Source organism: Neolamprologus multifasciatus, chromosome 18 (genome assembly GCF_963576455.1).
Source record: "Neolamprologus multifasciatus chromosome 18, fNeoMul1.2, whole genome shotgun sequence".
NCBI classification, from domain to species: domain Eukaryota; kingdom Metazoa; phylum Chordata; class Actinopteri; order Cichliformes; family Cichlidae; genus Neolamprologus; species Neolamprologus multifasciatus.
The window spans coordinates 5,730,351-5,757,669 of NC_140456.1; the positions used below are offsets into that span (position 1 = coordinate 5,730,351).

General features: G+C 40.2%; 1 protein-coding gene across 6 annotated transcripts in view; it reads right to left on the reverse strand.

The window, feature by feature from the left end:
* Positions 1 to 1,047: 1,047 nt before the first annotated feature.
* Positions 1,048 to 27,319, reverse strand: part of zmynd11 (zinc finger, MYND-type containing 11) — a 36,175-nt gene continuing 9,903 nt past the window's right edge. For 2 of the 6 annotated variants that reach the window (XM_085140684.1, XM_085140682.1), the window contains exons 3-17: positions 24,120 to 24,279; positions 22,899 to 22,922; positions 21,905 to 21,994; positions 14,905 to 15,066; positions 14,497 to 14,574; positions 13,663 to 13,755; positions 11,544 to 11,631; positions 10,356 to 10,411; positions 10,164 to 10,241; positions 9,831 to 9,949; positions 9,357 to 9,642; positions 7,444 to 7,518; positions 6,549 to 6,827; positions 6,276 to 6,461; positions 1,048 to 5,095 (exon numbers count right to left, since the gene is read on the reverse strand). In XM_085140684.1, coding sequence (XP_084996810.1) covers positions 4,973 to 5,095; positions 6,276 to 6,461; positions 6,549 to 6,827; positions 7,444 to 7,518; positions 9,357 to 9,642; positions 9,831 to 9,949; positions 10,164 to 10,241; positions 10,356 to 10,411; positions 11,544 to 11,631; positions 13,663 to 13,755; positions 14,497 to 14,574; positions 14,905 to 15,066; positions 21,905 to 21,994; positions 22,899 to 22,922; positions 24,120 to 24,279 — 1,897 coding nt within the window. In that variant the 3' untranslated portion in view covers positions 1,048 to 4,972. The remainder of the gene's footprint in view (positions 5,096 to 6,275; positions 6,462 to 6,548; positions 6,828 to 7,443; positions 7,519 to 9,356; positions 9,643 to 9,830; positions 9,950 to 10,163; positions 10,242 to 10,355; positions 10,412 to 11,543; positions 11,632 to 13,662; positions 13,756 to 14,496; positions 14,575 to 14,904; positions 15,067 to 21,904; positions 21,995 to 22,898; positions 22,923 to 24,119; positions 24,280 to 27,319) is intronic. The other 4 variants (XM_085140683.1, XM_085140685.1, XM_085140687.1 and 1 more) reach the window with 4 other exon arrangements.

Below are 27,319 nucleotides of genomic sequence, written 5' to 3' on the forward strand. Positions count from 1 at the left end.
AGTGGCCTTGAGCTACAGTTCTCCCGGCAACACAACTTAGCAAAGAGCCTTTATCTTTTGGGCAGTTTTACTAGCAGCTTGTTGCTAAAACACACGGTTCCCTCCTCAATCCATGAAAAACACCAACCATAGCGGTTGGGGTGGCTGTGGCTCAGGTGGTGGAGCAGATCAGCTACTGATTGGAAGGTTGGAAGAGCCAGGAATCGAACCACCAGTCTGCATGCTAAATATCCTTGGGCAAGATACTATCCCCAAATTGCCCTCCGATGCGTTCATCAGAGTGTGAATGTGTGAAAGCTTATTAGTTGCACTTTACATCACGATGGAACAATGAATCCAAACGTGAAAGTTTGGCTCAAATCGCTGCCAGGACAAAAGGTACAACAGTTTCAGTATCTGTAAAACAGGAGACTCGGTTGTGAGTTTTTGCTGATTCAGCCTGCGGTGTTTTATAGTCAGTTTTGTCCACCAAGCACGACCATCGGGTTATTTTCACGATGACAGTGACCCCAAACACTTTTCCAGTGCAGTAAAATCATGTCTGGATAGCAAAGTAAAGGTAATGATGAAGAATAAAGGTGGTCATACAAAACGTGTTCAAACAAAGACTTCCAAGTTCGTTAGAATCGTACAAACGCTTTTAGCTTATATAGTGCATTTTCATTTCAATAAACCACTGCAACCAAACCAAAATCTAAAGAAATGAGCGGTGGGCCAAGGGTTTTGCAAAGTGCTGCTATCTTAACTCTTAATACTGATCACCTAAATATTACTGACGCAAGAATGTTTTGTGGGAATTATATCATTTATATCATTCTTACCTTTAATGTCTTGATGTTGGTTTTCCTTCAGCCACATTTGGAAATCCGAGTTTAAAGAAACAGTCATTTTTAAATAGAAACTATTTACAGTTAATCAGCATCATACAGAGTAACTTACTGGTAAACAAGTAAACAATATTAAACTAAAGTAAAAATGCATATCTTAGATACAACCTGCATTATGAAATGCATCATATCTTCAAAAGAAACCAAAACGGACTCTGGAGAACTTGTTGATACATTTATTTCCTCCATGTTAGCACATAGAATATATTTATATACATATTGCTAGCTAAAGTGTCAAAGAAAAAGGGAGAAAACAAAAGAGCATAGAAAATGTTAAGCCACGAGTAAAAGTTTACATATGGACAGAACAACAGGAAGTGAGAACAAAGAAACCTTTACACTGATTTTATTCCTGCTAAAAGTACTTAAAGTACAAAGAGGATCCATGTAGTACACAGCATGTACTAAAATACCCCGAAATAAGAACAGCGAAAAGGCGAAAATGATTGGACAATTTGATCGATTCACTCTTATTCAAGCTGAAAACAGCATCGAGAGGGCGGGGGATATAAATCATTGTCATATTGCGTTACTCTGAAGGAGTGCAATCACGCCTTTTCTTTTGTTTACGTGAGGGGAAGAAACCGAACGAGGAGCTGGAGGTACACCTTTACTCATGCAGTTCAAAAAGCAGAAATGCAAACTGGAATGGCATCAAAGCTTTACACGTGGCGAGGAAAAGAAAGGTTTAACATAAAAATCACGTCGAAAGCTTCATGGCTGGATGGACAAATATAAAAACAATAAGAAAAAAAAAAATCAAAGCTGCAGCCTCGCAGGTCACGTGTAACAAACCCCGCGTCCGGTTCGGAAAACGGTCGGCTTTAAAAAGAGATGCTGAAATGTTGAGACACACTGAAGAAGCTTAAAAGAACAATAACTAAATCTCTCTCTCTCTCACACACACACACACACACTCTCTCACACACACCTGATATGATTGTAAAAAACTACAACTAACAGTCATCCGCAGGGGAAAAAAATCATTTACAATGTACAAATAAGATGACGGAGGGGACAGAAGGATGTTTTATTTACACGTAGTGCACTGAAGATGAACTGTGAGATATGAGAACATGACAGGAGTAACGCACACATCACATCATAAAGGATTTAATGAGTTTTCATGTCTGAGGAACAACCGTTACCGTAAATTCTCTAATAGTGGGCAGCCCAAAAATCACGGTTTAGGTTCATTATCAACAAATTCAGTGAACGGTAAAATCAACAGTGAATTAATGTCATTAGTGAGGCTGTCTGTGTGTTACACACTTTCAATCTGGCAGAGCAACTACTGCACATGGACAACAAATCTTAGTCGTCTCTGGTGACGTGTGATTAATTCACACAAGTCTTAATTGTGTCCTGATTAGTAAACAGGACTAATCTGATGGTTAAGGGAGAAAAAAAAAGTCACCAAGTCAAAAAGATCATCAAATAAAATAAAAAACCAAATCATTAAAAGTTATATTTGAGATTGTTGCTGCAGACATTCGAGATCTTGATTTTATTAATTTCTTCAGCTGTGTTTAGAAACGTAAAAGCTACACCAGTCTACCCATCAAACTTCCTGTTAATGAAATGTATTTCCTCCAATTTCACAATAAAAGCTGTTCAAGGTAAAAGTAAGAGCTCATAAAAATGTCGCCCTACATGGTAGCATGCAGTGACGTGTGCAGATCACACAAAGTAAATGTTGATTACCAAATCGTTTTTTTGAGGGTTGGTGAATAAATTTACCTTTTTGTTAAAGTGTTTTTGTAATTTGTAACAGAAGTAAGAAGTACGTAGTTTATTTAGTATTTGTGTGAACTGGTCAAACAAAACAGGCACTTTTATAGTGAAGAAATTATTTTAAGTTTGTGTTGTTGCATTTTGTCACAATTACTACATTAAATAAGGATTCTATTACAGTGTTTTTGCACCGCTCAGATGTTTCATAAAGAAGACAAACATGAAAACATCCAGCACAGTAACAAGTTTTAACCACTTTGTTACATCAGAAATCTTCTTTGAAAAAATGGGCCTGATTAAGTAAAACCCATTTAACAGAGTCGGTGTGTTCACTGCACATTACCAGACTCGTTAAACTCAATTCAGCTCTATATTTTCTACTAGTGTAGCTTTCCGTGACTCACAGCTGGAAACCCCCACAATTATTTTTTGTCTTTAAAAAAACAAAAAACAAACAAACAAAAATGTTACAGAAATGTTCTATTGTTATTTGAAAAAATCAAAAGAATAAAGTAACAGCCTGATCAGCTGGTGATCATTGGGACAAATATTGCATGTTGCTGTTGGAGTAAGCTGATTTCTTCAAACATTCGACTGCTAAAACACAGCATGTAGTGCATACGATGATGGAGGCTTCACAGCAAACAGCACTGAAACTACAGGGCTGCCCACCACGTGAGAATTCATGGCGTCTTATTTTTCATATGTTAAAGGAAAAAGGCAACTTGGGGTAAAGCAAGTTTCTCTCATCTTTCATAACTGAAGAAACAGTCGAACAAAAAAAACAAACAAACAAACAAAAAAAACATTAAAAACTGGCAATTTTATTGCCCCATCAAAAAGAATTTAAATTTAAAAAGTGATTCTAAGCACCGTAATTAGACATCAACACTCAACACTGAGCACAGGGGGAGGAAAAGAAAACGTTTGATCATTCATATTTGCATATTTTTTATATTGGTCCATCCATTATCACTTCTTTATGGAGACCAGACGTCTGGTCCTTTTTTCCTGCTTATTTTCCCTTAATGAATGAAAAAACTATGAAACTATCTACATGCATGTGGCCTCACTGGGTGAGAGGATGAGAAGAAGAAACAGGCACCGACCACCAACTACAGCATACGCAGTGAAAGAGTCTCATAGCTAGTCACTTCAGGTTAAAGGGGGAAAAAAAAAGAAGAAATGATGAGGAATCTCGAGTGTACGTCACTAGAAAAATGACACCGATGACGCTCCGGAAAATATACATCTTTTTTTTTTTTCCTTTTTTAAATACACTGCAGGAGGGCGAAGAGAGGAGAGTCGCCGCCGCCAGATGTTCTCAGGTAGGTTCATCAAAAGGTGCGACTTTTTTTGGCAATATTACAAGCATTTGGGTTGTTAAGAAAATGAAATGTGCAAACAAAAAACTAAAAAACAAACAAACTGTCAAATCATGTAACCTCTCTAAGATCCAGCTCAGGAAAGATTGCTGTACATTCCCTCGGCTTCAGTACAAACTCAAAACTTCCTGGTTTTATCCAACTCATAAAAAAAACCAAAACAACAGTCTAGTCCCCCCAAAAAAAGAAACCAAAAATGTGCATAATTACAATAAAAATCTCTCATGGAAGATTTTTTTTTTTGGTCGGCATCTTTTAAAGCCGACTTTTTGACCCTGTTCCCAATAAGTGACTTTAGGACAATAAAATTTTCGATAAAAATGGTAAAAGGTGCTATCCACCGCAATCGATTCGTGAAAAGAATAAATTGCATTAAAGTCAGCGAGCCTTTTAATCCACAATTTAATGTTTTTTTTCTTTTTAAATCGGTTTTCTGTATGAAAGCGGAGTCAGTCTGATGCTGCGATGGTGCTTACGGTACCTTTTTTTAAATGTTCTGTAGGATCGACGGCGTGCGCTTTGCTGCATTTACAGTAAGAAAAAGGTTTCTTTTAAAAAGTCAGGTAATAAAATGTATTCAGTTAATGCTCACCTGTTCCTACACACTTAAATAACACATTCTCCAACACAAAATTAGCACTTCAGTAAAAAAAAAAGAAGAAAAAGAAGAAGAAAACAAGAGGTCATAACTCGTTTGAGCCATGCTGTTGAACAAACTGTTCACTGTTCAGAAAAAACAAAAGCGTAGAAAGTAAAATCAACACAATGGGTACATTAAATAATAGAAACAAAACCGCTCGGCACGCACAAAAAACCATCGGGTCCACAAAGTTTTCAGGAAGGCAAGTCGAGAAGCAGGAAGGAGAAGAGTGTTTGTGTTTGTTGTAGACACTGACTGACAGGAGGAGGCGAGGACAGAGCCAATGGCGTGCTGTGTAAGGTCGGGTAGGGGCGGGGCTTGTTCATTCATCTCTTCCTGCGGCAGGTTCGTTTGTGGTCGGCGTGCCAGTGCTCCTGCTGACATTTGATGGAGCAGTACGAGGTGTTCCAGCAGCAGTGGTACATGGCCTCCTCCTCGCAGTTATAACACTGCAGGCGCAGGAAACAGCCAAAGGTCAACAAAAACAGGTAAACAAGACCTCAGCTGCTTCTATTAGTGGCTACTCGGATCGACTCGCCACAGCTCGCCAGGACTCGACTCTGATCGGCTGTTCTTCCATTACAATTTAGCACCTCCTAATGTGGTCGTTGTCATAGCGACACGACTTAATATGTGGCTCGAACGCAAAGGTGGACGTCGAGGTGAGAATATACCCGCTGCTGTCTGTGATTCGTCAGATTCTGCAGACATGGCGTCATTTTTTGTAGCCTTTTTCCTCGTAGCTGGGTTTCAAAAATGGCGGTTCGCATGACTGCTCGAGTGACGCTACTGATCAGCCAATCGGTGGCATGCAGGCTGACGCCGTCACATTTCAGTACCTGCTCAGACAGCGACGAACTGAGCGGATCCGAGTAGGTACTAATGGAAAAGGAGCTATTATTATAATAATAATAATAATGACAATAATAATAATAACAATAATAATAACAATAATAATAATAATAATAATGACAATAATAATATTAATAATAATGATATTAATAACAATGACAATAATAATATTAATAATAATAATAATAATAATAATGACAATGACAATAATAATAATAATAATAATAATAATATCATTATTATCATTGTCATTGTCATTATTATTATTATTATTATTATTATTATTATTATTATTATTATTATTGCCATTGTTATTAATATCATTATTATTATTATTATTGTCGTTATTATTATTATTATTATTAATAATAATATTAATAATAATAATAATAATAATGACAATAATAATAATAATAACAATAACAACAATAATAATATTAATAATAATATTAATAATAATAATGACAATAATAATGACAATGACAATAATAATAATAATAAAAATAATATTAATAATAATAATAATAATAATAATAACGACAATAATAATAATGATAATAATAATAATAATGACAATAATAATATTAATAATAATAATACATATATAATTGACTGGTTCCAGGTTTTTTCATGTGATGACCTTAAATCTGCGTTTTAAATCACTGACAGTGGGATTTCTTTGAGTTGTGAAAATCATGTTTCATCATTTTTATAACTAATAAAAGAAGAAATCTTTATATTCAGGCACACTTTAAGCTCTCGGTTAACTGAACTCACCCACTGCTTCTTCTTGGTCTGGGAGATGAGCTGTTTGTGTTGAGCCACCAGCTTCTTCACCTCCTCCACCAGCTCCTCTTTGCACTTCTCCTTCACCTGCTTACATTTCCTCTCCATCTCCGCCTGAGCTCCAGCCACCGCCTTACTCACCGCCTGGCGTTTCTCCTCCTCCATCTCTGCACGGAGCTGTAGAGAACACGCACGCTTACGTTTGGAACCGGCCCAAAGTGCTCTCCATCATTAGAAGACGAACCCGAGTCGTTTCATACAAACCTTCTCCAGAGCTTCTCTGACGACCCTCTCCGTCTCCCTCTTGTTGTCGGCCTTCATCATCTCCTTCACGTCATTGAAGACCTTGGTGTACTTCTCGTGGCACATGTTCTGACAGGCGCCGTCGCTGTTGGTCTGCGTGCCGCGATGCAGCGTGCGCGGCGACCCCCCGTTGGCCTTCTTGGTCTGCGTGGACACCGACAGCTTTTCTGGCTGCTGCGGTGCCGACGACACCGGGATCTCCTGGCTGGAGCTGACGGCCTCCATCTCCGGCTCCGGGTCCTAAAGGAAAGGATGTCTCTTAGAAGAAGTGACAGGACAGCAGGATGCTTCTGTGCCAGCTGTCACACAGATTCCTCCATCTTGGCCTGCAGCTGGTTACAGTAGTTCCTGCTCAGCTATAAGCCACTCTAACCAGAAACCATGAGAGCTGAGAGCTTGCAGCTCCAATCCAGGACAGACAAAATCTGAAGTATCAGTATCAACCTGGATTTCTCTTTGAGAAAAAACATTAATGCATTTAAAAAAAAATTACTCCTCAAAAATAACTTCAAGCTATTTGAGCACAAACCCCGTCTGTCTGCAAATGTTTGTTGTTATTTAGAAATCTCCACCCACTCGTTGCTGCGGATCGCTTCAAGCGATGCTGAAGTGCTTCATGCTGGATTTTAAAGTCTGCTTTTGATCACTGCCCTGAAGAACCCACTCGTTTCTCTTAGTTCACTTTCCTGCACAACATTTGCTCCCACAGCTTGCTGGGATTTAGTGAGTGTGCCCTCTACATAACCCCAAATCAGAATATTTCCACCCTCATGCTTATGCCATGTACTTAGCATATAGCATCAGGTTATAAATCAGTTTACAGCCAAAGAACACAAAATATATAACAGCTGCTTACACTGACTTCTTCTTTGGGCTCAACCGTGTGAGTCCGACGGCTTTTCTTCGCCTTGGGCTCCTGGCTGCCTTTGAGCTGGGAAAAAAAACAGAAAGGGTCAATAATCAGAGTACGCTGGTGTCCCAGCAGGCTTTCTTAAATGATGACAGAAAAGATGGAAACAAAGTGCTGTAAGGATATTAAAGAAAGCAGTAGTAGATGAGGGGCTGGCTGGATCATCCCCTGAACTAACAGTCTTTTAGTATAGATTTTATTACAGGAGAAAAAAGACAAGTGTCTGATAAGTTAGTGTTACTTGAGTAGTCACACCGTAAATAGATGTAATGAGAACAATAAAGTAGTTTAAAAATAAACTTTAAAGGCTGGTAAAGACAGTTTTAAACACTTCATCACGTCTAAATCAGTACTCACAATTAGACTAATTTAAGGAACTCAGGATCTAATAAGGAATTTCTCATAAAACAAAACAAAAATCTACCAAAACTAAGTCAATAACATTTTTATAGCTGCTTTTTAAGTGTATAATTCATGTATTAACCGATTTAATCATTACAGTTACTGCTCCATAGAAAGTATCTGATTCAAGTTTGTTTCCATGTGTCCTTAATAGTTGTGTCATATGATTTATGTTTTATTAGCCTCGTAATTTAAGGATTTGCATCCAAAGGAACTCGGAAAATTACAAAAACACTCAGCCAACAATGCAGCAGTTCAGCCACCAGAGGGCACTGTTTGTTTTATTTTAGTCTAATCTACCGAGTTGGGTTTATTTTAGTGCCAAGTTGTGTTAAAGTTTTATTGTGTGTGTTTTCCATAACTAAAATTTTTTTTTTTTTTTAATGCAACAGCTTTTGGTTTGGTAAGTTTACGATCGAACTACCTGTCGCTTCGGTGTGTTGAAGCGTTTTAGGGCGAGTTTGAGGCGTGTGGTCGCTCTAAATATAAAAGGTGCTATAGAAGAGAAACCCTCACAGGAAGTGTAAACACAACTCAAGGTCAAGTTGTGAATGCTTCATGTTTTGCATCTTTGGGTCCTGTGTAGAAACGTATTAGCCCTTTGTGACGAGTTAGTTTATATCCTAATCAGGTCGAAGCTTTTTCCTGTTATGTACTTGTTACTTTTAAAGAAAGCATGTCCTCATATGGGCCAGTGCATTTATTTTACAGTAGCACAGTATAAAGTCACTACTGACTCTATACTAGTACGCAGAGCTGTGAGGAACTTAGTTTTTTCTTTTGAACTACTACATTGTTGCAGAAACATTGTTACGTCCTTTAAAAAGAGCGCTAAACTACACTGCACACCCAAACAACTTCATTCACACAAACTGGAACATTACCGGGTCAACTGTCATAGTTTTCACATGATGAAAACCGGAAACAAAAAGGGACAAAGCATTTATTCCCAGAGGTTCGATTATCCGGTCAAAAATGTTAATGCTGCTCTTTTCATGCAGGGAAACTGAGAACCTTTCAGGCCTTCATGACTTTCACGTTAGCTTCAAAACTGGCTTTTGTGCTTCTTTAGAAAAAACCTCATTAAGTTTTAAGGAGGGCTTTGAAACAGAAACAACATTAAAAAGCTATTTTTGAAAGTAAGAAACAACAAACAGATTGTTTCCGGGTGTACAACTGATACTGGGCCCATCCAGGGTGTACTGAGAGGTGAATGGAAGAGCTCAGTAGACAGCTGGAGAGAGGGAGGTCAGGCCATCTCTGCTTTCTCTGCTGCCGCAACAACCCCGAAGAAAACGAACAGAGGTTTTTGAAAGCACAGGAAGTATGCAGACGTGGAAGACTAACAGAAATAAAATCCCATGAAGACATTCTCTTGGCCGTCTTTGGCCTCCAACATCTTATCCTGTAACTCACAAAGTAGAAAAGGGGATTAAAAGCGCGATGGCTCCACTTACATGGCGGACCTGCTCATTGCTGGTGGAGGAGATGCTGGACTCTGCTTCGTCCGTCCGCTCCATCCTGTCCGTCCTCACGCTGCCCTCCTCCTGCTGCTGCCGCTGACTCTGTTGGTGTGGCGGGCTGCCGTCCTCCATCTTCGTTTTCCAGAAGCGTCCTTCCTTCAGGAAGCTCTGGTACACCTCCAGCTCCTCACACGCTTTTTTCCAACCATTGCTGCGCTTCACCTGCAGCTGCTGCACGCTCACCTTGATGTCCTGGATGTTCTCTGAGGGGATCCACGCTCTGCAGGCCAACAAAGAAGAACAACCATTACGATTGACAGGTTCTATTCGACTTCAGTTCAGTGTTGAGAAATGATTTTAAAAGTAATTTAAAGTAAGAATCTGGTGTAAAACAGTCACGGCATGCGGCGCTGTCTGAAAACAAACAATCAGAGAAGTCATGCTGTGCTTTGTTATAGTTGTGCTAACCTCTGGTGTTGATGTCCAAAGAAGCGTACGTCCACCTGGTTGTCCTCTCTCTGCAGGACTTTGGCTGGCCAGTAGCCAAAACCTTTCATCTTGGCCCAAACCAAGTCATGGCTGGGGCTCTGCCACGCAACACAAAGAAAACTTATCAGGAACAAGATGCAACAGACGTGATCAGCTCATTTACAGAGATCGTTCTGTAAAAGTAACAGACATTCAGCACACAGTAAAGCTGCATTTCTCAGCTGCCGTCAGCACGAATAAAGATTATTTTTCTGCTGCTAAAAGGATTAAAGTGGAAATTTAGCCTGTTGAAGCCACTTTGTTTATACTCACACAGGGATAACAGAACCAGTTGTCGGGCCGGGCGTTCGACAGGTAGAAACAGTTCTTGCATAGCAACAACTCATTCAACTGGAAGACAGAGACAAAAAACATCTCAACTTGTCACTAATTAAAGTTAATCAAAAAAAGCTGCGCGATGAACTCCAAACTCGAGTGTAAGAGGAAACGATAAACAGACGATACCTCGTGACACGTGTCACTGAAGAGCAACCGTGCGATCTCGGCCTGGTCGCTGTGAACTGCAACACACAAAATAAGACAGCAAAACCTCTCAGTCTGGTTACATCAAGGTTAATACAAGAAAAATCCCAAACCTCAACTAAAACATCAGGACATGAAACACTTTGGGTGGTGATAGTAAACCTAATGGTTTCTGGTGTTAACTCCAGGTTTGATACTCAGTTTGGTTTTTGGGATCAAACCCAGCAGGCGCTGCTGTTAAACGATATTTTAATGAACATCCAAGGAGAAATTGTGAGGTTTAATAATGTTCTGCAAGTCATTTTGTTGTTATGGTTCTTTTTTGTTTTTTAGCCTAATGAGTTCAGCTCGTGGAGACGAGTCTCTAAAGCTTCATTGAATTTATTTAAACACAAGCATTTGTTTCCTTGTTTAAAATTTGAGATTCAGGCTTTCAGATTATCAAATAACAACATTTTGTTGAGCCGTAAAAGCTCGACACGTGTTACCGGTGTGTTAATTAGCCAAACAAGTAAAACTCTCTAATGTTAAGCTATAAGCAAACCACGCCACAGTCACATGACTTCAGCACCACCACCAGCAAATCCTGTGCTCTGTGTGAGGACATCAAATGTCCCTAACGACTTATACAGTCTCAGTCTGACACTTGCTGACACTCATCCTCTGATAAAAGCTACAAAATTCAGTTTGTTTTTTAAACAAGGTGAAATTGTCTAAAGCTAGAATTAACCACAGATCTTAAGGCAGCAAAAAACAAACAAACAAACACACAAAAAGAAAACCATTTCAGAAGCGAGGCAGATTAAAGGGACTTAAATGTCCAGGTGTACCCTGACTTTCATCCCACCACAGCTGGGACAGGCTGCAGCATTCCTACAACTCTGACATGGATAAGTGGAAGAACATGGATGGATGGATATACTGAAAAATTGTCAAATTGTCCAAAAATGATTCCATGCATTCAATTTATTGATTCAAACGTTTAAAACAGACTAACACTAAATTTAATATTTGTTTTATTAAAATTGAATTCTTGTAAGATTCACTCTTTTTACAAAACATTTGGGAACTTTTTTGCTTTTTGTTAAGAGGAAACAGGGTTTACTTCAAACTCCTCAATCTAAGGTCGGTGTGTTTCATAACCAGTATGTGGCGACACATTGAACCCACCTCCGTACAGTATGGCAGTGTTGTGAACGATCATCTGAGCGTCTGCTTTGAACTCTTCAAAAGTCTTGTACTTTCCTTCAGACAGATTCTGAAAGAGTCAAAAATATTGAAAAGAAATTTATTCAGGAGGAGAACGAGGACAAAGAGTCCACTAACATGCTGAGTATGTGTTAGGTGACTGATACACAAGAGGTTACCACACACTAGGGCTGCCACAAACGATTATTTTGATAGTCGACTAGTCACTGATTAATTTTGCAATTAGTCGACTAATCAGATCATCATCCATTGGACGTACAGCTTATTGCACCAGCAGCATCTGCTCTTATATAACCATCATTAGCTTACAGCTTGAAGTGTTTATGGTATGTGCTAACTAAAAATAAAGACAAGATGATAGTTTATTAAATTTTAATGAAATTTGCAGATTGTTTCGGTAAAGTTTAATAAACTCCTTGCTATCTAAAATATAACAGGACACCAGAGCATATTCTCCAGCATCTCACACTTCTGATAATCAGCTGTCTGCTTGACGTTCATTCAGCTGTGTAAAAACTAACTTTAATCTCAGCCAAACCGATTTACTCAGGAACAAATAAAATACTGAAAAAAAGCCAAACAATAACATTTTTAAGTTATCTAAGTGACTCATATATGTTTAACCTGAGTAGCGAAAGACAGCGGTGGGTTTGAAAACGATCTGTCGGGAGTCCGGTGTTCTCACGGCTCTAGTGAGCCTAGCCCCCGGCTAGCTATCGAGCTAGTGGGTAACAGACGTCTCCGAAAACGTCGGAGCGCTTTTGCAAATATGTGGTGTCTTGATAAACTGAGCAGATATTTGAGGTTTACACAGCTACATTCTCGCCTGAAAATATGTTAAACGTTTATTTTGTGACCCAGAAAGAATAATAAGAGTAATATTAAAACTAACTAGCTGCCGCCATTGTTGGAAACTGAGCTGGGCTGCGCTATGAATTCTGGGACACAGCTTCTTCTTCTTCGGGGTTTAACGGCAGCTGGCATCCTTGTACATGCAGTGCTGCCATCTTCTGTTTCAGTCCGTTATTACACTCTTAAATCCTACTACTTATTCCTGCCATTGGGATCTTACAAAGCTTCAAACGACGCGTCGACTATTAAATCAGTAATCGTGACTAGTCGACTAATTGTGCCCCCCCCCACACACACACCATGCTTTGGCAGAAGCTGGATGTGATGCACCCCTTACCACAGCACAGTCCTGCCTGTCTGACCTGCAGACACCAAAGACTCCACTTTTCTATTCCTTTAAATTTGCACAAATCTTGCAAAATGGTTATTTGCAAACCATTCCCAGTACTTAAGACTCAAGTCAAATTTATTTGCATAGCGCCATTCCTCATCTTGCTAACTTTTTCTTGTCTTATGTGTTCGCATCACTGAACTGTACATGATACTATGTAACAAGTGTTCCTTTTAACATTTAAGGTTTCATGTTTGTCCTGCTCGATCCGAGTCAATTTCTGTGGGGAGGAATTTGATCTTCCCCAATCAAACCCTGGTACCTTTGCGAGTCTAAAGTCTTTCTAGCACTGATGAGTTTTGAAAGCGGAGCAGAACAATATATTAGACAATACTGAGAATAGATTCCAGGGCACATACTTGGTTCCACCTCACAGTCTGAGAATAGCTTGACAAGGGTGTTAGTCCCATCACAAGCTGATTAGCTAATCAATAGTCATCTCAGAGAGCTCACTGGAGCGTTCGCTTTTCAGCGGAGAAATTACAGTTTCATACCACGATGCACTCAAAGTTCTGGACCCTGGAAAGTTTTTAGACTAACCCCAAGTTAAAAAAGGGACTTCAATGTAATTCACAGAGATTACCTCCAGGTCTGTTGAAAAAAAAAAAAATAATGTGGAAAAGAAATCAGCTTCTAAACGAACTGATGTCCAAACCCAGCTCACAGAAACAAGCCTGACAACTCAGATGTTAGGAGAACCAAGTAAATGATTCTGAAAACAGCCTTGAAATCACAACCTCTGCACAGTGACGGTCAAAATGGCTGTGAAAATAACACAAATATACTTAATCAGACAAATGTAGGCGGAGCTGTGATGATGCCGAGCTCCACTGTTACCTCTTGGATGTTGGAGACGTCCAGTGCAGTGTGGATCAGTCGTCTGTACATGGGATGTTTAGTGTCTTTGCCTTTTTTGTTCAGGTCCACTGCCTGCAACGTAGACGAGGTGTAACGATAAAACGCAGTCTGACGTAGAAAAGCAGGGACGTGTTAGAGGAAGGTGACGGAGTAATGAAGGAGGGGGAGCCCGGGAGGTCTACATTGATAGAGGCAGCATGCGGGGTTAATGATGAGATTTAATATGCCTTTAAGAGGGAGACGGGGGGAAGATAAAGGAGAGAGGAGATGGAGGGACTGAGTGTGGGCATGGAGACGTAATGGGAGAAAAGATGAGAGGAAGGGTTGTATAATGATATAATGAAGCCTTTTTTTACTATTACACTGATTCAGCTCCATATTTTTATTCTCGAACTTAAACAATCAATATTTAGTTTTTCTGCAGCTCCTCAGTTGAAGTTCGCGTCCGTCCACCTTTTAAGCCAGCACTCTACTAATCGGCTGCTTCTCGCGAGTAGACTGTTTAAACATTAAGTGGGCGGGGCTTCTGATGTCACAGCCAGAGCCGCGTGCCTGAGATGAAACGAAGCATTCAGAGCAGCCTGAAGCATGACTTTCTGGCTCACGGGAATTTCTCGCACATATGCTGGTCTTATTATTGAAAAACCTCAGCGTGAGCATCCACAGCTGTATATGTGTAACTACGGTAACGAAACAGGAGGAAAAAGGATTTGTAACATGCAAATCTTGTAAGCTGGATTTCCATAGTTAGGTTTGATGACAACAACAACAACAACAACAACAACCAGGGGTAAAAGTACAGGCTGTTCTCACCCTCTCCTTCATACGCTGGACAATGAAGCGCAGGTATTTACACATCTCCTGTTTGTTTAAGTTCTTCTTTTTACTTCCCTGATGATGTGCAGACAGAAAGAAAAAAAGAGACAGACATTACATCACTGCAGGAAGTGTTCTGACAGTGTAATAGAAGTACATTTCAATATTAAGTCATTATGGGCCCTGGCAGCTGTTAGAAAAACAATATCCTGAAATATTAAAAGATAAAATCCTGTTGGAGAGAAACAGAAAGCAGTGTGGGACAGAAACAGCTCTGTGTGAGAAAAACAAAGACTAAGACTGTAGGATCATCTGTTTGTAAAGACCAGCCTTATTCTTAATCCTCAAACAGCCCAGAATCTGTTCACTTTCTCACGAACGTGCTCGCACTCTTCGAGCACCCACCCTGCAGACGACGCACTGCCAGGGAGATCCTCCGTCTCTGGGCTTGCACTCGTCCGACAGACACTTGAGATGATAGACTCGGAAGCAGTTGTCACATGTTAGGACGTCACCCGGTAGGTGACACTCGAAGCAATACCAGTCGTGGCTCTCCGTCTCCCAGTCCTGCAGCGAAGACACAGCAAAGCACAAGTTTGGGTGACCCCCCCCCTCCAACCCGCCAACCACAGCAGGGGAGGAAATGATTTTTTTTCCTATCCTCCATACTTGATTAAAGCTAGCTCACTAGGATGTCAAGCAACAGAGCAGAGACCAGTTAATTCCTGAAAGTGTCAGGATTTGCCGCACTGAGAAGCATCAACCTGTTTACTCAGCGCTGACGAGTAAGGACCATCAAAAGCCTCAATTTTATTGGTTTAGCGCGCCATCGTAATCAAGATTTCTATATGGATCCTGTTCGTCCTTTTCCTGATTTGACGTCTGCGATGTGACTCACTTTTGATTTTATATTTATTTATTTTTTAAGTTATTGCTAGAGGACACAGGGGAGTCAGGTCAGATATAAACCCTAAGAACAAAAACTGACTGGTAACTAGGGCTGCCACAAACAATTATTTTGATAGTCGACTAGTCAGATCATCATCCATTGGACATAAAACGTACAGCTTATTGCACCAGCAGCATCTGCTCTTATATAACTATCATTAGCTTACAGCTTTAAGTGTTTAAGGTATGTGCTAACTAAAAATAAAGACAAGATGATAGTTTATTAAATTTTAATGACATTTGCAGATTGTTTCAATGGAGTTTAATCTGCTTGACGTTTATTCTGCTGTGTAAAAACTATAACTTTAATCTCAGCCAAACCAATTTAATCAGGAACAAATAAAATACTAAAAAAAAAAAAAAGGGCAAACAATAACATTTTTAAGTTATCTAAGTGACTTATATATCATGTTTAACCTGAGTAGCGAAAGACGGCAGTGGATTTGAAAATGATTTACCGGGAGTCCGGTGTTCTCACGGCTCTAGTGAGCCTAGCCCCCGGCTAGCTATCGAGCTAGTGGGTAACAGACGTCGAAAACGTCGGCGCGCTTTTGAAAATATGTGGCGTCTTGATAAACTGAGCAGATATTTGAGGTTTACACAGCTACATTCTCGCCTGAAAACATGTTAAACGTTTATTTTGTGACCCAGAAAGAATGATAAGAGTAATATTAAAACTAACTAGCTGCGGCCATTGTTGGAAACTGAGCTGGGCTGCGCTATGAATTCTGGGACACAGCTTCTTCTTCTTCGGGGTTTAACGGCAGCTGGCATCCTTGTACATGCAGTGCTGCCATCTTCTGTTTCAGTCCGTTATTACACTCTTAAATCCTACTACTTATTCCTGCGGCTTTTGGGATCTTACAAAGCGTCAAACTAAGACTATTAAATTAGTCGTCGACGATTTTAATAGTCGACGTAATCGTGACTTGTCGACTAATCGTGGCAGCCCTACTGGTAACCTACAGGTAACATAGTCTACTGCTTTTTTGCTGCTCATGTTCAGATATGTCTAGAAAATATATGCAAATAGATTCTAGCACATGTGACTGAATAGCTGGTGGTATGATTGTAATATTAGGAACACTCGCTTCCCGAGTGCATTGCAGCAGAAACCTTTAAATACATCATTTCATTGAAATTCTACAGGAATCCTCTATAAATGCACACTGACCAAACTTCCTCACATAGCATGGAAAAAAAAACTTTTCATCCTGAATCTGATTATGGAGACACACACTGTGCATCAGCAGTGATGTCATTTAGCCAAAAAAAGCTAATTTGGACAAATAACACTGTCCTTGTGATAGCTGAGTAAAAGGTCAATGATTCAAAGTGTGAATCAGTAAGATCATCTGGGTGGAAATATCTTTCCTCTCAGAAAATATGTTAAGCTGATTTTCAGAAAGAGCCCTTCAAGCCTTTTTTCCTCTTTTGTGGATATACAAGAATGAAAAGAAACAGAGTGGTTGTGCAGAGTTCCTACAAGGTGTGAATGTGGTGAACGGCCTGAGTGATGAACACTACCACGGGAGGGAATCATTCGATTGTTCCTAGATAAACGCAAACAGGGAAGCGGCAGGGCAAAAATGCAGTTTATCTATAAATCAATGCAGCTGTTGAACAACTACAACGAGGCTTCGCAAATGCTAATATTAAAGTAGTGAAGGTTTATTTGACGTACTTAAATTATAAATTCATTATTTCTGTCGACCTTTCCTTTTCAAAACTTTGGTTTTAATTGCTTTTTTGTGGTTTGCTAAATTTTAATGAATGCCTGCTACTTCTCTCGGCAATTACTGGCTAGCCTTGGGGCCGGGCATCAATCCTCATTAGTAGGTTACAGACCACAAATGTGTTTAAATTTCTGTAATGCTCTGTAATCTGGTTTTCTTATGCAAATGTGCAACATTTAACATTTCCCTGCGAGGGGCTTTAAGTAGAACTGCACAATACAGCTATTGCCATATAATTCAGCCATATTATTGTATCAGCCGATACCCAGCTGATCCTCCTCTATTCCCTGCTAAAAGTAACACAGTCAACTCGGGCAATTTGTGACCGGTGACACAGTTTTTACGAAGATGGTGCAACAGATTAGAAATGAAATCAAGACTGCAGATTCTCAGCTTTAGCTCAAAAGTCTGAAAATAGAAAATACTGGTGATTTTATTTTTCATATGATAACTTAAGTAGCCTCTGCTACGTCACCAGAAAGGAGTTTCCTCCTGCTTTTATTGAACTATAATGAAAAGTTGTGTTCATAGAGAGCAGCCTGTGAATGGATGACGTGCAGGAGCATTCCACGGCGTATCCGTAGCATTGAGCAGGTCAACCGAGTTGCGCCGAGACGGGAAGTAAAAGCACTAGAAATTCCCGTACTTATCAGCCTGTCAAGAGTCCAACTCCTCCCACTCACAGCCTTGCCGACACAGTGGGTCCAGCAGGAGTCGTGACTGAGTGCAGCTCAAAAAAAAAAACAACAAAAAAAGGAAACGCACAAGAAACAAAAAAAACAAAAACAGCACTTCTGTTTCTCTTGATTTCTTCTCCATGTGCTGCTATCGTTTAGGTTATGAGGGGGGTGAAGCACACTGGCTAATAGCTGCAGCAATGACAAAGCAGTAAAGAGTTTCTGATGAGGTCTGTTTGCCTTCTGCTTGCTCAACACTGAAGAAAATCTTTTTAAGGATGCATTTTCCTAAACAATCCTGACAAGTCTTTAAACAAAAGACGGTAACAAAAATCGAAAGTGCAGGAGTGTAACCCGCTGCTTCATATAGGGGATGAAACTAGCCATAAAAAACCTGCAGGACAAATGAGGCTTTTTGCATTTCTATTTTTTAAAGCATCTCTTTAGGACCTTCAAATGTATCTCACTGCATCAAAGTATATCCTAATCCCTAAAACTCATCTGTAGGAGCCAGAGAAGCAAAAGGACATCAGGCTCACTGAAGGAGTTACAACTGAGGATGAACAGCTCAATCCTTTGCAGAAATCTTTTTACTGGTGAAGTTTAAAACAAATATATTAGTGTTGGAAGAAGACTTGGAATAAGCTGTTCTAGTTATCAGCGATTTTTATGATCAACTGTTTAAGCAATTAAATACTGTTCTCCATCTGTAACTGTAAATAAGAATGTCTATCAACTAGCAAAAAAACAAGCAAATAAAGGAGCCCTAATGTTGTTATGCCACACATCATTATTAATCGATGTTTAAAATAAGGCTCCAAATCGAGATTATGTCGTATTGCCTTGAACTCGAATGAAATAAGGAACTGAGGACGTATAAACTCAAAGGAGACGAGGAAAGAAAGTCAGAAAGTGATCCTCAGGTTTTACTTACATCCGTTTTTAAAAAAAGTGCACTCAGCTATTAAATTACTCCAAATTAATTACAAAATGTAATTGTTGTTTTTATGATTTTATTAAAAAAATAAATAAATCTATGAACAAATCTGATGGCGTGTTTAACAGGGCTGAAAATAAATTAAATCATTAATTGAAAAATTCTTTAAAGAACAAAATTTTAAGAAGCATAATTTTCAATGAACCCCTTGAATTAAAGCTGAGAGTCCGTCTATCACATCTCGCTTGCTTCGCTTTAAACCCACAGTGGTAATGCACAGATTCAAACCTGCACATCTACATTGCCATTTCAGGCACATACAGTATCTCGCCACTGTAGCAGCGATCGTGGTCAGACCACATATTTTCGTCTGGGAACAAAATGAGCTCACACGAAGTACAACCTCGAAGATTCCCAGCTGAACAGAACTGAAGGAGGGTTCAAAATTTAAGTCCGCGTAGATGTAAACACACTCTAAAAACCCATGCACCGATTCGCCAAAGGACTTCTAAAGCGTAATAGTCTCTTCACCCACACAAACACTTGAAAAACAGAGAGATGGTGCTTGTGTTCTGCTGAGTGTCAAGAGCCACTTCACCATTGTTGGACTGTCTGATGAAAGACAAGTGGCTGACTTCAAAAAGCCAGAGCTCTGTGAGTCAAGGACACGACGTCTGTGGTTTCAGCAAAGTGACTTTTAACAGAAGTGCGAGCAGATTTGGGCCCAAGCACAACAGATATTATTACAATAACAACGTTTGAATACAGACTCGGCAACACCAACACGAAGATAGAGATACGACTATAAAACTGTGCTTAGCCCCCCCTCCAAAAAAAGCCTTTTATGAGTTCCAATCACTGACTTCTCTTAACCGTGAAGCGCTTCTTTGCTTTTTGGAGGGAGAAATGTGCCCCGACTATAAGCTGCCAAGGCGAGGGCTTTGAGAGCGATAGAGGAAGAACCGAGGCAGTGAGAGTTGGCTGCCTTTAGCTTTACTCTGGTTAACAGCTCTGTACTGTCAGTGTCAAGCTGGGACGCTCCAGAGAGCCGGGCAAGGTCGAGCAGCAGGGCTAGCATGCCTTATTGTGACCCACAAAAAACATCTCCATTGTAAGGCTTTACTCCCGGCCTACAAACACAGATCATCACTACAGCACCATCAGTGGGCATTGTTTGCCTTTGAGCAGTACCACCACTACTGCAATGTCAAGTAGCGATGGTTTGTACTGCTGTCTGATGATAGTGACAACTGAATAGGTAGTTGTAACTACTTAGTTGGGTAGAAAACCCTGACAAGGGTTTGCACTGCTGATGGTTTTTTTGGTTGCCCCAGTTAAAGCAACACAATAATGAGCTAACTGAGATAATTTATCTCCATTTCAGTGCCTCAGGGGATCAAAGGGCCCAAAAAAAATCATTGGACATCCTCTTCCCTCCCTGAAGGACCTGTACAGCACTCGCTGTCTCAAGAGGGCCCGCAGCATCCTACGTGACGGTACACACCCAGGACACCGGGTGTTTAAGCTGCTGCCGTCCGGCAGGAGGTTCAGGCTGCTGAGGTCCCGGACAAATAGACTCAAGGACAGCTTTTACAACAGGGCAACAGCCCCGATCAATGCAAATAGCTGACCTGATTGGCTACCTCCCTGGACTTTTTTTTTTTTTTTTTTTTTTTTTTTTTTTTTAAAGGGGGGAGGTAACAATGTTTAAAACAACAATAACAATAATAATATTTATATTGATAACAAGGTGCAATAATAATTAATGTGCAATAATAACAGTGTGCAAAACAAATACACTTATTCTTCTTTTTTTATTACCAAGTTATTATACTGTGTTGTGTTGTTTGTGTTGCGTTGTGATGTGTCATATCGTGTTGTGTTATATGTAGTGCCGACGTAAGACAGTTTTCCAATTTCATTGTACTATTGTACTATGTATGACTGTGCAATGACAATAAAGAGTTATCTTATCTTATCTTATTAAAGGCTGCTAACGCAGGTTAGCTAAGCAGTGGCTTTTGTTACATATGTTACCATGTTAAGCTAGCCCGCATCAAACTCAGTCAAGCTCAATAAGAATATCTGTGAATGAAAAATGTCAGTGTTGCTATGACGAACAAAGTCCTTTCTGTTAGCATTTCTGATCCCGTCTCTCTCCACAGGCCCAAGTAAAATGTTTATTCTCCGAGAGAAGCACTAAGTTTGAGTTTTTCCAACTATCAGAGCAGTTTGGAGCCTATGTTCATAGCGTGCAGATGTTTTAAAGCTTGCTAGGGAGGCAACATTGCAACAAGTAATTAAAATCTCACAAATCAACATATTTAATAGCAATGACACATCAAATATTAAATCATATCCTTCTATAAAGTTATTCTATTGTTCAAGTTGTTTACTAAAATCTTTGATGGTAACATTTTTTTATCTTGACACATTAAATAGCCTCTCTTTTGGTGTCAAGTGTTTCATTTCCTGTGTGTATTAGTTGTATGTGAGATGGCCCACCCTTAAGCACCACAGCAAACCCTGCACTCAGTGATGTTAGTTACAGTGTTTATGCACAGTAAAGAAACTCATCAAAGAGCATATCCACTCAGAGGCCTGTCGAGCTTTCAATAAAGCTTCAAAAACAAATGAAAATCGCTCGGGAGGATCTAAAGAATGAAAACAGTGTTTGAGCAGCGAAACTCGCTGAACGATGTCAAAATAATGGGTTAGTAGCTGCAATGAAATAATGTGCATGTAGACTCTTTTACAGTGTGTAACTACTGTCAAAGTGCATCAATACATCACATCATGTTCATTACCATGCATCAAGTGAGTAGATTTAAGTCAGTTTAATAACCAAACTATCAATAATCAACAAGCATTTAGGGGACGTTTAATAAAATTGATCCTGTAAGATCAGGTGAGCCTGGATTTAATCCAGCCTGGCTTGAGGGAATGCTTTTAAAACTGAACTTTTTTAATTTTTTAAAAGAACCTAGATGTGCTATTTTTGAAAGTTATGTTGTTGTGCAAATGCCATCGTTATCTGTTAGAGGACCAAATCATCTTGAGGTCAACCAGAGGACACAGCTCACGCCAGCTGGACTGAATCCAAGCACCTGCGGTGGGAGAACTGGCCTCCATCTAGGCCCTGCTTCAGAGTGCTGCTCACATTCAAACTCTGGTCTGTCCGCTGAGTGATTACTAACCTGAAAGAACCAGTCGGCCGTGTTATTAGCAGCAGGCACGGAAGAAACTAAAGAGCACAACCACACACACCATAATCACCCAGCTCCCCTCCCGCCCCCACCTCCACTGTTTCATCAATTGAAAATGAAGGGAAAAAAAAGAAAAGCATGCCAGACAGAAGTTAAGACCACAGCAGAGCACACTGTTCTTAGAAGAACTACAACTACCAAGACCAAAATACTACAAACTCACAAATGCTTGCTACCAACCTGCGGCTATGCTAGCATTGCTTGTCATCTCACATGAGAATCTGATTCAGTTTAAGCAAACACCAATTGCTTTTCAAGCCATAACTTGATATTTGAGTATGTTTGGCTGTTTGTTTGTTTTTTTAAACACCAGGAGACTTTGTGTTATCAAAATCAAGCAACAACACACCTGTAGATAAGTAGCAAGCACATATTTCATAAAGATCACTGATCACTTCCGCAAGAAATTTGGCCACGCAGACACAGCGCTGCAACGGACTTTCGTGAAGCTTTTCACAGCATAACTGAATGACAGCATGTAATGTCTGGCAGTGCGATTACTGCTGAACTCTAGGCCAGCGAGCAGAATGATTTTCAAATGGAAACCGGATGCATAAATTCATTTACGGCGCAGCAAGTGGACTCAGTCGAAAGCACTGCACAAAGACTCGATCTCTTGCTTTCAATCTCATTTTAAACGGCTTCTAGCTTTTGCACCAACCAGACCATGCTGTACGCCGTTTAGCCTGCTTAAAAAGATTCACTCAAATCCCCGACTGCACTGCATGTGGCAGAACTGATTTCTCACAGAATGATGTTAGTTGAGAGGAGGGGAAAATGAGGGGAGCAAATGGAGAACAAACCCTGGATTTGAAAATAACGATGCAGCCCTTACCTTGCTTCCCTCGGCTTTTGGATCCTGTGATTGCAAGTGATTCAGAGAGTAGTGTTTAAAAGTCCTTCTGCTAAAATAACCTGGGCTCCACTGGAGCCTCAGTGTCATGCCCCTTAGAGACCCATGCCTTTCTCCACTCACAAAAGTACTCTGTGATGACCCACAACATATAAAGAGCCAGATCTATCAAGCTTTCTATGTTTCCAGGACTCTTCTCTGGTCTGCAATCATAACAAATAAACCTGTTCTATTAAATCTGAAGTCAGTGTGAACTGTTACATGAGCACATGGAAGTTACAGTTGTTTTAGAAAGAGTAGAAACTTAGTTTCTATTAAATCAAATCACAGATTTGTGTTTTTCCTGCATTATGTTTCACTGTAGCTCACTCATGACTGATGATGCTAATGTTGTTTAGTAAAGTGTGACATTGATACAGCCAGTTTTTGTACCCTAAAGAAACAAAAACAGCAGGATTAAAACAGCCACAAAATACTTTTTTCCCCCACTAGCATTTGCAAAGTAATGCACACCACAGCCTTTTGAAATACAGATGGAAAAACACACCAAGGTTCTCCCCAGACAGAGATAAATTGAAATGGGGCACTCTGCACAGATACTGTGACAGACTGACTGTAGGAATCACTACACTGCGAATACTGCCTCACTACTAACTGGGGAAATAAAACAAGTATTGCACATTTCAAAAGAAGACTATCAATAAAACTGCACAGCAGATGGCTTCCTTCTCAAGGCAAACGACAGCAGAAGCTGATGGAGTATTTTCTGCACATGCACGCTGAGCGATAATTATTGAAGCCTTGTATTAGTCTGAAATACCACTCCTTCCTACCCACCTACCTCTGCTGTTTGGCACTTACTGCTTAATAGAGTGCCTGTATATCATCTGTGAACATAGTAAAACACGTACTGTGTGCGTGCTGTAAATTCATTACTAAAAACCAGCAAATATTTTCATTATAGACGACGGCTTTAATAGGTTTTATAGGATTATAGAGATTTACCCCCTAGCTAAAACACAGGACTAAAAATGATCGGTACGATCTGCCAACTCTTACAAGCTGCTAAAAAGTGTCAGCTATCAGTCAGATCAACACTCAGCTGTGCAGACCCAACTACTACTTTCTATTTGTGGCCATTAACACAAAACTCAGACATAAAATTCACATGCTTGTGAACTTGATAAATTGCAGTGGGCTCACCATCTCATCCCCAGGCAGCCAGTATCCCTCTTGCTCGATGCCGGCCTTGGAGCCCTTGCAGCCAACGGTCAGGGTCTCCACCACCAGGCCGTCCTTCACAGCCAGGCTCAACTGTCTGGCGGTTTCCTTCGGATGCATGCCAAACACACGGCTCAGGTACCTGCGTAGTCGGAAGTGGAGATGTAATTGAGGAAAATCAGAGGCAGCTGTGCTAATGACAGACATTTTTTAAATACTGGTTAAAGATGAACATTTAAAACGCGAGGCAGGCGGAAAACACAGCAGAAACATACTTGGATTAATACTGCTGGGTGGGACAAAGACCGATACCTTTCTCATCCCTTAAACCAGCTCTAATTCGTGTACACATCCGTTGGAGAGGCTGCATTTTCCCACCACGTTTAAATTAGCCGTCTCACTGTTTTGTAATTTTCCAACAAAACCCCAGAGCTACATAAATTAATTTACAATCTTCGGAAAACAGATTAGGGATACGTGTGGTATTGAAAATTGCAAGCAGAGGAGGACTTTTTCATCAGCTTCCCCTCTCACGAGCTTACATTTACAAAGCCGATTCCTGCAGCTGCTCGCTGATTGGTAGGACAATTCTCCGAGCAAGGTCATGTATCGTCTACTGGGGCAGTCAGCCAACAGACAGACCACAGGATTTCCTCCAGAAAGAGTTGTTCGGCTGGCATAGGCCCAGGGTGGGGATGGATAGTGAATACAAGTTAGAGAGTATTACCAAAGGATCTGAAATCAATGTACAAGGGTCCTCTGACCAGGATAGCGGAAGCTCTACTGACTACATGACATTTCTATCTTTCTCTCTCTCTACACCATCGTCCTCTAAACCGCAGCACTTAAAAATAATCAACTTTTTTCCTGTTAAGTTCACCGAGTTTTAATCTCAAATTGCATCAAACGTATGATGTTGCAGCAGGATGACAAGTTAAAGGTTTTTTCCAGCTTAATATCTGTCCTACTCTAAGCAATGCATAAGTGCAACTAGTCCAATTTTTACTATAGTACAATATGGAAAGTAAAAGCTTAATTTATTCAGCTCCTTTAATCTCTTTTGACTTCAGTCATTTTGTCAATTAAAATGTCAGATAACAGTTTTCAAACAGCTTCTTTGACTCATTTGTCACACAAATGAGGCAACATTGAAACATAAATCAGCCAGCAAACATTCATAATTAAAAAGATGGAACATCTAATGCTTGGTGCTTTGGCGTAAAGCACAAAACGGTTGCCAGATTAACAACATAGTTGCAGATTAAGAGATCTCATCCACAAATCATTCCAGCTCTCGTCCCTCCAGCTTTGCCGATCTGTGACTAGTCACACCTGGATTTAATTACCAGCCCATTCCAGTACCCACCTTGTTTGGTTACGTTTGCAAACAAGCTGACGTGGATTTTATATAAAGATTTTACAGCAATTAAAGACACCAAAAGCAAAGAATTCAAAGGAACGCATCTTTTAATGTTTTTTTCCTTTATTTTAACAGATACAGTTATTTTGTTAGATCAATAGAATAAAAACAATTTTTTTATAAATTTAACTGTAACCCATATTTTGGGTATTTAATGTTAGCAGTTAGGTTGGTTAACATGTAACTGATTCTAAGCTGCCTGATAGGCTGGTTAAAGATTAGCCTCTGCCTCACCAACTTTGTCCTCCTTCTACATCACCCATCACCTTTATAGCCACAAAGCCGACACGGTGAAATTAAGCTGCAGTGGGGCTGTAAAGAGAGGGGAGGTTGCACAGGAAAGCCGGTGCTATCCGTTGCATGCCAGTGCTTGCCGTTACCATGACAACACCCACTCGCCGCCAGTATTCATTTGGCAAGCCGCCAGGTCCCAAGGTGTTCGCCAACTTGCTGAAAAGAGATGTGCCAAGTGTTTCATTGAGTCTGTGCTCCATCCGCCAACTGAAAGGAATGACTGATCAGCAAGGGCTGCTTCGGGTGATTTGTCATCGATTTGCATAGTGGGAACAATGTGGAATTCTCGCAGCAGATAAAAACCAAGATGGTTAAAGCGTCGTGACCCCAACCTGCTGCAGATTTAAGGTTTCTACAGCAGGAGCGAAGCAATTAGAGGGAGGGCTGACCACACGGCGAGAACGGCAATGAGCGAGCAGCAGCTGGAGACTGTCAGAACTTAACAGCTGCCAATCAAGGTATTGATCCATGTCTGGTTTGCCCTCCAGTATAAACAAGGTCCAACACAACACCCAAAGCTTTGCCTTTGCAGCTTGAGGAAAAACAACAACTGTGAAATAGAAACAGCAATGCCAGACTAGGGGTGTGCAATATCAACCGGGACTCGTACTTTAGTCAATTATATGAAACCAACTTGTCACAACAAAGCACCGTACTAGACAGACACAAATAATAGCGACTTAAACTAATTGTTCATGTTTTACTGATGTTCAACAGATGTTTACTATTGGTGTTAAGATGTTTAGTGCAGAGACCCATCTGTCCTGGCAGACAGCAGCTGCATCCTTCCCTGTCTGGAAAAATAAGATGCATGACAGCCTCGTGAACCAGAACGATTTTACACGGCTTTGATCTACAAAATGACCCCGCTCTATTTACGCTTCGTCAGAGTCGACCGCCATACAACCACTCACCTAAACACAGTGTTGGGGAGTAGCGCTGTTGCGTATTTAACCTCCTAAGACCCAAACTCTTCCATGGCATGCATTTTTAATTTCTCTTTGATATCTGGGCTGATTGGGACCTGATGAATGTAAAAACAAAGAATTACCAGACTTTTATTTTTTTTACCTGATTTTTGTTTCTAAGAAAAATGAGAGCCACTTATGAGGATATTTGTTTAAAATTCGATAGAACAGTAGCAGAATAATGTCCTCGTAAGTGGATATCAGGCCATTGTTGAGCAAAATTTAGTATTTTGGTCTAAATAACTCGAAATGTGACGTCCACACATGTGGACGGCAGGTCCTAGGAGGTTAAAATACAAAATATGAGTAACTGTATTCCGTTACAGTTACCGTTTAAAAAGGTGGTATTTAGAATACAGTTACTTTGTTGAAATAAATGGATTACACGGCGGTACTTTCCTGTTTCATATTGTGGCGGGTCAGGACTGTTTGGGTTTTGTTTGACAGCTACGTTCTGTTGTTCCAGGCGGCAGCGTTACGGTTGCCATGGTTACAGGGTG